This window comes from Anolis carolinensis, chromosome 3 (genome assembly GCF_035594765.1).
Source record: "Anolis carolinensis isolate JA03-04 chromosome 3, rAnoCar3.1.pri, whole genome shotgun sequence".
Taxonomy (NCBI): Eukaryota; Metazoa; Chordata; class Lepidosauria; order Squamata; family Dactyloidae; genus Anolis; species Anolis carolinensis.
Genome location: NC_085843.1, coordinates 255,786,819 through 255,799,636, shown reverse-complemented (window position 1 = coordinate 255,799,636; position 12,818 = coordinate 255,786,819). Strand labels below are relative to the sequence as shown.

Below are 12,818 nucleotides of genomic sequence, written 5' to 3'. Positions count from 1 at the left end.
CCGGCTCCAAGCGTGCTAATTCATCCTGGAGCATATCACTTAACCCGGCAGTAAATAAAAGCATGAATGCATTTTCCCCCCAATCCAGCTGGTGGCGATACAGGTTAAACTTATTTAAGTAATCCAAAACAGTCCCCTTTCCCTGTTTCAACCGATACAGAGCCCACCCAGCGTTCTCCGTGCGGAGAGGATCCCCAAAAGTATCAGTTAACAACTTTTTGAAATTATTCAAATTGTCCTTGACTGGGTCATTTCCCAAAATTAAATTAGTGGCCCATTGTCCTGCGGGACCGGTCAACAAACTCAAAATAAAGGCCACCTTGCTAGTGTCTGTAGGAAAAGCATGAGCACTGAGCTGAGAAAAATAAAGCTCCACTTGTGCCAAAAAGGTTGGCAACTTGCACCTGGTTCCGTCAAAGCGTTCAGGAGTCAAAACATGTCCTTTCACAGCCTGAGCTGTTTGGATAACGGTAAAAGCCGTTTGCAATTGGTCTACTTTGACCCTTAACTCATCCATCGTCTTCCTGACGGGTTTATTGCTGCAATAAACTTTTTATGGGCGTTGGGCAATCTGTCAAGGACAGAACGCCACAAGATTCAAAGTAACAGAGTTTATTAGATTACAGAACTCAAAAATGCCCGTAAAACACAAGGGCCAGGCAGTTTTTGCCTTTAGGAGCAAAAAGGGGCAAAAGTAAATGTTCAAAAGATAAACCGGATTAAACCGGAGTTTAATCCGGGTAAAAACAAACTGCTTGCTTCAGCCTGGGTATAAACGAAACGAAAGCCAAGGAACAAAAGATACAAAGAATGCAACTAATTGGCAGCAGATTCCTCTCTGCTGCCAACACTGTGCTTAGAGTAACTTGCGTCGCTCCCCCACACACACAGCAGACAGGATCTCCAACACGAGTAAATCAGCCAAGGATTGTAGCAGTTGAGTAGACCAGTTCCGTTCCGTAGATCAAAGCCAGAAGCAGACGTTTGTAGTTTTTCCAAGTCCAAGAAGGGGGAAAGACAAGCCGTGGTCAGTTCAGTCCGAGTTCTCAAAGCAGGAGATGGCGTCCGTCAAGAAGACGACGGAAGGTCAAGGTCACAGCACAGGAAAGCACACAAGTCTTCAGGGAAGCGTCCCACACACACACGGATCCCAAGCGTTTGCCCAGATTACCTTGCCCAACGCAATTTGCAATTGCTCTCAAGCCCCATTTTATGCCAGTTACAAATCTTCATCACTGTCAGCTGTCCTCCTTAACCCGGGCGTTTCCTCATCACTTTCCTCGTCAGAGCTGGAACACCTCTGACTACGCCCAACAGCATCTCCAGCTGTGGATCCCGTCCCATCCCTCCAGCTAAACCATGGGTCTAATCCTGAAGGTCCCCATTCATCTTCTGTCCCATCATGGCCAGTGGCACCCACTTCCTCCCTTACCCGAGTCCAATCCATCTCATCCTCCTCTGAGCTAACCAGCCCCTCCTCCATTCTCTCCGTAAACCCTTCGAAAGACTCCTCGTCAGATGGTGCTGCAAATATGTCTCGCAGTCTTTTTCTCTCTCGCTCCTCGAGAGTATCTGACTCTCGAGGAGTCTTACGCCCACGTCTGTCAGTAACAGAGCCATGAGGCTCAATCATAACAAGTTGTGGAAATAAATGTTGAAACACTTTTATCTCTCTCTACAATACTTAAGCCTATGACAAACTTTGGTCATATACCTACTGAAAAGTCAAGTATAACATGTCCTTTGAAGTATACCATATTTATGTAGTTACCAGATAATCGATTCAGACTGCAGTTCTACAAATCAGAGGCTTTTGGAGTTCTTACTTTGTTTTGGTTTGCTTGCTTGTTTTACTAAAACTATGAGATCCAGCATGAAGCACCTTGTGCAAATGACACTAGTTTAGAATTAAAGAATTCTGAATTGTAAGCCAGAAGTGAATGGACCTCAGAGTCTCTCCACAGTACAGTCCTGGTTGCTCTAAATGTACTTAATTTGAACAGTCTTATTTAGAGTGGAAATCATTTTGTCATAGCTGTTGAACAATTGGACATTGGAAATGTCAGGGTATTGTGTATTGTGAAATGTTAAAATCAATCTGGATTCAGCAATTATGGAGTTAATGAGAGTCTGCTATGATTGATATATCACAGGACCAATGGGGTCAAGTGTGTTTTGACCGGGACTTACTATCTTGGTTCCTGTGGAATGCAGGAGGAGTGTTTCCTGTGTAGAGCGGAGAACAGCGATGAGCAATGTGCTGTGTGTATGCATGGGTGCTTTCGGCAAGCACTCATGGAGGAAAGGACTGAATTGACTCTATTTGTATATAGATCATGTAAATAAAGTTTAATCAACAGTTGGACTTCGTCTGCTGGAGTGAGTTTATCCAGTGCTGTTTTCCACACGGGGAAACAGTCTGGAGAGAAGGAGGTGAACCGGGATGGTGAATTTTTGGATTTCACTCTGCTACCCATCATCCCTGCTGACAGGAAATCCTTACTAATCGGCCTTGTCCCCATGTAAGCCACCTGAGTCCCTTTGGGGAGATGGAGACAGGATATAAAAATAAAGTAGTAGTAGTAGTAGTAGTTGTTATTATTATTATTATTATTATTATTATTATTATCTGTCAGTCACTCAAGAACCCACCAGCAGATTCAGATGAACCTTCTACACTTTCGATTTACTGGGTCTTATTTCTGTATAAAAATACAGGAAGTCCCAAGTTACAGACATCTGACTTACATACAACTTATATACAATGGGAGTGATCCTGACCCTAATCCTTAGGAAGGGAAATTCACTCCTGAAAGAGTTATCATGGGGGAAAGGTGTCTCCACTGAAGCCTTTATTACCAATCCTTGTTTACACAATAAGCCAATTTTTTCTATCACAGGGATAGAAAGTGAGGTGAAATCTTCTGAACAGGGGCACAGACAGCAACACAAGTGCCATAGGGGTCTTACCTCTCTCTGTGCTGTATCCAAATATATATTTCATCTCACTTTATGTCCCTATAATAATTGGAGATAGATTTAGATTTATTTATTGCTGGAATTACCCTTAAAGAAGTTCCTGTTCGGACTTACTTACAAATTCAATTTAATTACAAACCTATAGAACCTATATTATCTGTAAGTTGTGAACTGCCTGTAGGGTTGTGCTATAACAATCTAAGAACTCAAAGCTCCTTCCCAGCATCTGACACTAGGAGTGAGCGGGGAGGACTACACTTCAAATTGTGCATTTTCCTATTTCTGTGTTATGGAAAGAAATAATGGACAAATTGTTAGGGAAAAGTATTACACGGTATGTGGTCATAATATTTCTTTCTCGTTTACTCTTTCTATTCATGCTTGCTCCAGGACAGCCACCCTACCAACCCATGGGCTATCAAGGGGCATATGGAGCTCCTCCAGTTCAAGGTCAGCCAAATGGTGTTATGTGGATGCCAGCACCACCTCCACCTGCCAACTGTCCACCTGGATTGGAATATTTGAGCCAGGTATCTCTCTCCCCCACCCCCATGCTCATTTTTATTCTCGTATGATAACTATAAAGTATATGACTAATAGGAGCCTCCGGTGGTGCAACAGATTAAACTGCTGAGCTGCTGAACTTGCTGACCAAAAGGTTGGCAGATTGAATCTGCGGAGTGGGGTGGGCTCCTGCTGTTAGCCCCAGCTTCTGCTAACCTAGCAGTTCAAAAACATGCAAGTGTGAGTAGATTACTAGGTACTGCTCCGGCAGGAAGGTATAACGGCATTCCATGCAGTCAAGCCGGCCACATGACCTTGGAGGTGTCAATGGACAATGCCGGCTCTTCGGCTTAGAAATGGAGATGAGCATCAGTTCTCAGAGTCGGACTCCGAGTAGACTTAATGTCAGGGGAAAACCTTTACCTTTACCTTATATGACTAATAGCTCCCATTATTCTTATTCCAAGGTCCCTTCCACACAGCTGTATAAAATCCACATTGAACTGGATTATATGGCAGTGTGGACTCAGATAATCCAGTTCAAAGCAGATATTGTGGATTATCTGCCTTGATATCCTGGGTTATATAGTTGTGTGGAAGGGCCCTAAGAGGTTGGTAATCATAAAGATCTTGGCAGAGGGATCTGTTGATTCCTCACCTTCATAGACCCATCCAACCACAAGTAGAGTGTTGTGAAAGTATTCAGAACTGGCATATTACCCGTGAAGATAGCTGCCAATATTGTAATGTGTGTTTAAAAACTTTAGGTATATTTCACTGGCTAGAGTATGTATCTGATTTTCATCCAAATTAGCAATACTTCACAGAAGTGAATTCTATGCTTCAAAAAACTATGCCAAGGCTCAATCCACAATCAGATGCTAAAACAGGATTGTCACTTCACACAATGTTTCTCGTCAAGAGTCCATGGCATTGTGTCAGTGATACTCTTTACCTGCAACTGCCAGCTACCTTTTTTTATTTGGGATGATGTCAGGTACTGGTAAAGGGTGAGAATATGGGCAATGACAACACCAAGAGGCGGGCAGAACGGGCTTTCTGTGGACAGAGATAGGAGCTGTCAGAACTGATTATTGTTGCATACAGGCTTCTCAAATATGAAGAGAACCATTCATACAAATTAGCCCAGAATGTTTCTCACTCCATATCTACTTGTAACATTTGTGAAGACACACTTTCATATTTAAACTGATAGTGAACTGGACCCTCTAATTGTAAATTATGACACATTTACCTGGAAACCAGTTGGATTGATTTTCAATTTTTTAACGCTGTTTCTAAATGTGTGCATTTCTTGAACAAAGCTTATAATTATTTTGTAACAGTTTTGTAGTTTTGCAATTTATGTATCTATTTTTAATCCTATAACAGATTGATCAGATATTGATTCATCAGCAGATTGAACTCCTGGAAAGTAAGTATCTAACACTATTTGGTATTAGTAGTAGTGTATTAAAAGATACTTCAGACAGTTGTGCCTCAAACCAGCAATGAGGAATGTGTGAATCTCCATATGTTATTGGCTGGTAGCTTCCATCTGCTGTTACTACTTGCTATTACTACTTGTATTTGCTATGCCATCTAGGTCTGATGTAAATTGCTATGTCTGGTCATATATGAAGAGCCACACATTTCTCATAACTTCTTTATAAGGTTTTGTTCTGGATTTTTAACTCTGAAATCATGTTTATTCTTATCTTGGAATAAATCTAATTTAATTCAATGAAATTTACTTCTGAGTAGACATATATAGAGCTATATTGTCAGTATGTTTAGGGCAGGGATAGAAATCATGAGATCTTCTATATGTTTTTTAAAGGCTGCTCCCAGTATTCCTCACCATTGATGATGCTGGCTAAGGCAACTGGAAGTTGCAGGCCTAACAAAATCTGAAGGATCTCATAATTTCCATCCTAATTTATAGGAGAACTCAAACTTTTATACTTTTTTCTTTTTAGTGCTGGGGAGAAATGGAATTTCTACCGTGACCCTACTGTAGGCTTTTCTTTGAGATTTTTTAAAAAAGATATTTGACATTACCTCCCACTAATTCTGAGAAAGTGACTTACTCATGGTCAACCTTGGGTTACTATGAATGAGCAGGAATGTGAATGCTGCTCTAAGAAAATCCTGCAATAAGTTCACTGTAGGTTGGAAACACCTTTAAGGCACACAACAACAGCAAATCCTTCATGAGGTTGCAAGACTGTGTTTTATTCCCACACATTGTATACAATTTTAATGTATTTCCCCCATTTATACTTTTTCATTTGCTCTGTCTTCCTGACATGTATAACTTTCCCTATTAAAGGTTGTTTATATATATTCATTTCATTCATGCATCTTTTATCTTAAATTGCTTTGTCTTTCTGGGAAGTGTCCCATAAGCCATATAAATATGCTTATTATGCTCAAGACAAGATTTACATTTTCACAAAGATATCTCGAAACCAGCAAGAGTGATCAAGGGTAACATTTCCTTTGTGGCACAAAAGAAAAGAGAACAATTTTCTCTGGAAACAAATATTTCATAGCTTTTTAATCAGAGCTTGCAAGTTACTTTTGGACTACAAATCTCTGAAACTTCCAGTAACCATACTGCCTGGGAAAATCTAGGAAGTGCGGCTAAAAAAATAACTTTGTCAAGCAATGCTGTGGAAAAAGCATTAGGTGAAGAACCTCCATCCAGCTTTTGTCTAGTGTCTTAACGCCACTGTATACGATCATATCATTCACTTTTAGAGGAATGATACTTCACATCTGTATGTGTGCCTACAATACCCTGCCTCATGCACAGAGGAAGAATTGCTTAAAGTTACAGACAGCGTAGTCACTGTTCCCTGTTTTTGATCTAAAATTATTTAATCACTTGTGCTCCCTCAATTTTATCAGTTTTATACTTCTTTATGCAATGTTTTTGACACAGAATAAATAATACTTTGAGAGGACTCTTGAATGGAGTCTCACTATAATTTAGGGTCCACAACTATGTTCCTTAATACGCAGGCTCTCTCCATGGGTCCAGCTAAAGTCTTACCTAGCACTTTCCCATATACAGATTCATTTAATGTTGTATCCCTTCTAAATTGAGATTTTGTTTCTTTTAAAATTAATCATGTTCCCTTTATCATAACATGTTCAGATATTATGATAAATTAGAAGGTTGTTAACAAATGTGACTACTGTCAAATTTGGCTGATATCTGGTAGAACACGTGTCTGCAGATGCTGTTTTTCCACTTGCCCATTGATGGACTTAGGAAGGCATTCTACTAAGAAAGAGCCTGTTAGTGAGATAGCATTTGGTTCAACCCGATTGCTATGTTTCTGTTTTCTTCTTTTTAGTTCTCACTGGCTTTGAAACTTGCAACAAATATGAAATAAAGAATTCTTTGGGGCAAAGGGTGTACTTTGCTGCTGAGGAGTCTGATTGCTGTACACGCAATTGCTGTGGATCATCGCGGCCCTTCACAATGAAAATCATGGACAATATGGGCCAGGAAGTCATAGAGCTCCTGAGACCTCTCAAATGCTCCAGTTGCTGCTTTCCTTGCTGCTTGCAAGAGGTAAATCACTTGTTGCTCCTCTAGTTCTTCTTTAGAAAAGCCCACTTTATTATCAAGATGTGACACTGTGAGATATCTGACATTCATTCCACACACTATTTGTCCTCCTCTCATTCCTTCATGTACTCCCTTCAAAACTGTCTTAGCCTATTAACACAGTAAAGATCTTAGGGATTATTTGAAAGTAGAAACACATTTAGACCTTCTTGTATTCTATTGATTTTTGTACATCTCAGGTCCAGTTGTAGATCCTCTATTATGTTTCTTTGTTTTGCCTAATCATCAGTCAACAGATTCAGTACTCCTTCAAAACTCAGCTCCCTATAAAACAAGTGCATTTGTTTTGCCTGATTGTTTTTGTACAGAATTTCAGTAAACATAGGAAAATAAATTGAAACAAAGTCTTATTTTCTGATTTAGCTGTATCTTGTTATTTTCCTCTAGCTTGAAGTTCATGCTCCACCTGGCACGCCTGTAGGATACATTAAACAGACCTGGAGTCCCTGTTTACCTAAATTCACTATCCAGAATGCAGCTCGTGAGGATGTACTTAAAATTGTTGGACCCTGCATAGTATGCAGTTGTTGTTCAGATATTGATTTTGAAGTAAGTAACACTAGAACCTTTATTCTGATCTCTATTGCAAGGATGGAAAATGTGTAATTGTCTACTTGTTGTTGAAATGCAACTCCCTTCAATGATTAGGCTACACATAGATCATAGTGGGATCACTGATGGGAGTTATAATTTTACATTTAGAGCCTTACCTGCTTCTCACTCTTTCTTTATCATTGCCCATGGCCTGTAGAATTGAGCAACTTTCCCCCTTACCTCCTACACCTATTCTGTTCTCCAGTAATGGAAAAAACTATTATGGGTGGCTTCTTGTTGTTAGCATTTGTGGAACATCATCAGTTCCTGTATTACTTGTTGTTCTTGTTCATAATATTTTACTTTTTTGGTTAAAATGCCTCTGCTGGATATAAAACAGCCAGGGAGGGTAAAAACATGACAGAATTCCTCCCCCCCCAAAATGGGGGTCAGTTTTAAAAGAATAACATAGAAATTATAGACAAATGTGTTAAGATGCTAAGGTGGGAGAAGTGAAGCTCTCTAAGTGACCTGCTGCATCCACTACACTAGTAGATTCAAATAAATTTTCATTCGGAGGAGGGGAGTATAAATAGGGCATAGACCAGTAATTAAAAATATTTTGAAAATATCATAGTGAGTCATATGCTAACTGGTGGATTACAACTTTGGAGACCATAGCTCAAGTCCCTGTTCAGCTATGGAAACCTGCTGAGAGCCTGTGGGCAAGTTACACTATCTCAGCTGCCTTTCTGAACACATCTTGCCAAGAAACTAACATGATAGGATCTCCATAGGGTTGCCCACAAGTCAGAAATGCTCGAAGGCACCCAACATCAGTACAGGAGTGAAAATACTCTTCAGAGTAAAAATACTCTGAAGGCCAAGGGTAAAAAAATGGGCTATTTAAAAAATGAGCAAATACATAAATGAAATATCTAATCTCTGCATAAGACATTTGCTTGCAACTTCCCTTTCCTACCTGTAAAAACACTTGGCACTTGCTTCATGAATGTTAAATATATGCCTTTAGTGTTACAAAATACATCTTTTCTCACACATGTACATTTTATCTCGCTCACATTCACACCCTTTTATGTTTTCCTTCCTCCTTTATTTAAAGGTGATGTCAAAGGATGAGAAGAACACAGTCGGAAAAATCTCTAAGCAGTGGACCGGTTTTGTGAGGGAGGCATTTACAGATGCTGACAATTTTGGCATCCAGTTCCCACAGGACCTCGATGTCAAAATGAAAGCTGTCATGCTTGGGGCTTGCTTCCTCATTGTAAGTGTAATGGTCTTGTCGGTTTTGCTATTCATAATCTTATGATTTACTGAGCTGAAACAGATGCCATAAAATGTAAGGCACAGATCAGGCCCATGTCTTCATACAGAGCAACACTGTCAGCCCTTTGAGTCTATCTAGTTCCTTATATCTGGAGAAAATGCTATGTAGATATCCTGAGTGATTAATTAAAAGAGATGGGGCTTGTTGACACTTGCTTAAATTACGGTAAGCAACCTAATGTTAGCATAAGTCATTAGTTGTATTGCCATAGCTCTAGAGCAGTGGTTCTCAACCTGTGGATCCCCAGGTGTTTTGGCCTACAACTCCCAGAAATCCCAGTCAGTTTACCTGCTGTTAGGATTTCTGGGAGTTGAAGGCCAAAACATCTTGAGACCCACAGGTCTAGATAATCTTTACAATTAAGCTACTAAACAGCCAGATATGGAAGGGAACCATCCAATTCCTGACTATCCAATCATACAAATGGATACAGAAAGTATGAGGAATTGATATATACACTCAGGTATAAGTCAAGGAGCAGACTTGGGGACCAAAATTGTGAATTTTGAAATTACCCATGGATGAGCAGAGGATTATTCCATTGAGAGGGGAAAGCACCAATGCTAGCCACGCCTGATCACTGCCACTAGATAGGGGAGATCCCCATACAGGCATTGAACAAAGTCAGAAGTGATGCTTTTAGGTTCTCCGTGAAAGAGACAGACTAAGCTCTTGCCTTTCATCACCCAGTGAAGGGGGTGTCTTATTTTTTATATAAGAGTTAAGTCACAGTATTCACATTGACCTGTAAATAAGGCGACTTGGGCTTTTGGGGCTGATTTTTTTACTACAATTTCTAGACTTATACATGAGTTTATAGGGTAAATGCAGTTCTTCAGATGGCAGAATTGACCACTTGCTAGATTGCACTTGGACAATACTCTTAACTCATTAGCTATGTGAGTTTTTTCCAGTAGAAATGCTTGTTTTCTGTCAAAATCATATTTGTGAGCGGAACAATCTCCAAGCCAAGCCGCTTACAATGAACTAAAAACAGCCATAATAAAAAAGCCAAAAAGCAGATAGTATGAAAGAGAGATTAACTACATAATATTTCATTTCTACACATTTGTGCCAAATCCATATTTTTTTTCCAGACTACAGAAATACTCTAAATTCTTGTACAAAAACTGGATGTTAAAAATAGACTGACAGGCATGTGAATTTGGATTTAATTGCTATTATGTCAGTACAGCTGGCCCTCGACCATATTTGTGAGAATTTTACTTTAAGATCTGCAACAAAAGTAGGAGCACACCATGCTTTAAGCATCTTTTTAAGCTTTCTGTTGTGATGGCAGCAAGTTGCATTTTGTGGGTCCCAATTTAAGATTTTGAAAAAAAAAACCATATCCCTGTGTTAAAACCATCAAAATTAAAATAGAAAAAAATGTACATTTTACTTTTATTTTCTTTAATTACTTTTTGTTGTTTCTTCTTCTGTAGGACTTTATGTTTTTTGAACATGGACAAGATCGTAACCAGAGAGCTGGCGTCTGGTAACATGTGGCCTGTACACTGCTTTAGAGGAAAACACTGTTAATTCTATCCTTGCTTATCTTAAATGACGTTTCTGATCATTTTTTCATTATAAAAATTGGTAATGTGGCTGCATCTTTTGCACCTGTAGCATTTATTTATGAAAGCTGCTGTATACTTGTTTATATAACTATTTTTTTATATGTCCAGTGTATCCATAAAAAGATGGATCCTTCCTCTTCCACGTGCAGCGCCATGGGGCAATGCCACGTATTGAAACAAATTGTGCCTTGTGACTTCAAAACCAAAGGTTATGCCTGTGTTTTATATGTACATATAACATAAAGTAAACTTTTACGGTATTGTCTCCAGCAGTTTATTGAAATCAAATAGCGCCTTACTGTACAGTGCATTTGGTGTGTATAGTATGTGAACAATAATACATCTATAAGGCTCTTTATCTCTTTCTCTACTTCATGTATGCATGCGCACGCGCGCGCACACACACACACAGAGGTAAAAATATTAAACTGAGGAAAATTGCAATAGGAATTGTATGAAGACATGTATGGCAGAAGTTGTTTATAATTATATGGCTTTGGCTTTGGCATTTTTCTCAGTGTGGGAAGGACATCCTGAAGCCAGGTCTTGTTCTTCCCACACACTCTGGTGGGAAGGCTTTTGATTATTTTTCCTTCACCTTAAATGAGAGAGGTAGCTCCTCCCCACTAGTTCCATCCTCTTTCACATATAGAGGGATTTTATTCATTTGAGAACTTAAAAAAAGTTTTTTCTAGACTTTTTGCTAGTTCCCTTCCTTCTGAACAAACTTTTTGCTAGTTCCCTTCCTTCTGAACAGGGATTCTACCCTGAGTCTGGAAATGGATAAAGTTCTGAGCACCAAGGTCTCCTTGGACAAGGAGCGCTCCATGGATGAGCCTATCATCTTTGACATGTTTTGCTCAAAAGGCAGGCTGAAGACCAGGCACTGCGCTAGTTCAGGCAGCAGAGCTGCATGTCAATGTTTTACTTCACAGAGCTTTGATTACATGGATGAGTGCTGTCAATTCCCACTAATTTATTTTTGTTGGAGGGCAAGTTCTCAATCCAGAACACTACTGGTGGGTTTATATTGATGTCCAACAGGCTGTGGCAAGTCAGGGGGGCAGAGGTGAGTAGGAAGTGGCTTGGGTAGTTCCTCAGCTAAATACAAGACCAAAGGAGTCCACTTAAAGCATACATACCTATTTCAAGCTCCAAGGAGGACACTAAATCCCACCCATGGGAGAAATGTGGGATAAAAATAAATAATATCAATAATAAAGTGTGTTCATGCAAAAAATGGTCTAGAACAGTTCATTCCTGCTTGTCTTCAGCATCATTTGATGCCCAGTAGTTCAGTTGTGCAATTGGGAGGGTGGGATCCCCTTCTTTGCCCTGCCCCCCCCCCTCCCGAAGCCTAAGAAAAAAGTAATGTTTTTGACATAACAGCAATTGCAAAGTACTCTGGTATCCACACACACACACACACCCCACACACACACACTTCCTGCTCCTCTAGGAGGTGAAGGAAGGCTCCTCTCATTTCTCTCTGGAGGCTCCTCTTAATTCTCCAATCAAGTTATTTTCTCCTGAATATTATGCTGTGTTCTTAAGGAAGGTGTTAATCACTTGAATAGGCCCCTGGAGAGTGGGTCTTTGATGAAGGTGTTGGATAAAGTTCCAGAAATCACAACCAAAATTAAACAGGGAGTGTCTTATGCCCCCTTCTTGAAGTTCTGACAGATACCATGGAGGGAGAATAGATTCACTCATGTAGCTCAGGACCGTTCCTTTCCTCTTGAGATTATAGAGAAATTAAAAGTCCCTCCTATTGACACCTTTTTTGCAGCCCTCATATCAACTGTGTTATTCCTCAGCGATAGGAATGCTAAGGATAAAAAGAGTCCTTCCTGTGTAGAAAGCATCTTGGAACAGCTTCTATAATATCATTTTGCCAGGACAAATATCAGTTGAGCCAAGGAATTAATTGTTCAAATTTCTTCTGAGAAAGACCTTTTTTGACAGGGCATTAGTAAATTGGTTAAAGCATGTTTTTATGGAGGATGCCAATACTGACTCTGCAGTTTTCATCTCAGGCCATGTTCACTGGTGCATCCAGTGTTAATTGAAGTAGCTATTTCTTTAAATGATCTAAATTGTTTGGGGAAGCTGTAGATGAGATTTTTATGGAAACTAAGGATAAGAATAAAAGCACTGCCACCTGCTTCCAAGAAGAAAAGGGAACGCTTTGGGATGCAGCCCCAACACCAAACCCATTTTGACCAATGAG

General features: G+C 39.8%; 1 protein-coding gene across 2 annotated transcripts in view; it reads left to right on the top strand.

Moving 5' to 3' along the window:
- The window catches only part of plscr1 (phospholipid scramblase 1), a 33,541-nt gene extending 22,693 nt beyond the window's left edge, over positions 1 to 10,848 (top strand). For both annotated transcript variants that reach the window (XM_003226989.4, XM_008120055.3), the window contains exons 4-9: positions 3,370 to 3,509; positions 4,876 to 4,918; positions 6,849 to 7,069; positions 7,514 to 7,675; positions 8,784 to 8,945; positions 10,454 to 10,848. In XM_003226989.4, the coding sequence (XP_003227037.1) occupies positions 3,370 to 3,509; positions 4,876 to 4,918; positions 6,849 to 7,069; positions 7,514 to 7,675; positions 8,784 to 8,945; positions 10,454 to 10,510 (785 nt within the window). In that variant the 3' untranslated portion in view covers positions 10,511 to 10,848. The remainder of the gene's footprint in view (positions 1 to 3,369; positions 3,510 to 4,875; positions 4,919 to 6,848; positions 7,070 to 7,513; positions 7,676 to 8,783; positions 8,946 to 10,453) is intronic.
- Positions 10,849 to 12,818: the final 1,970 nt, after the last annotated feature.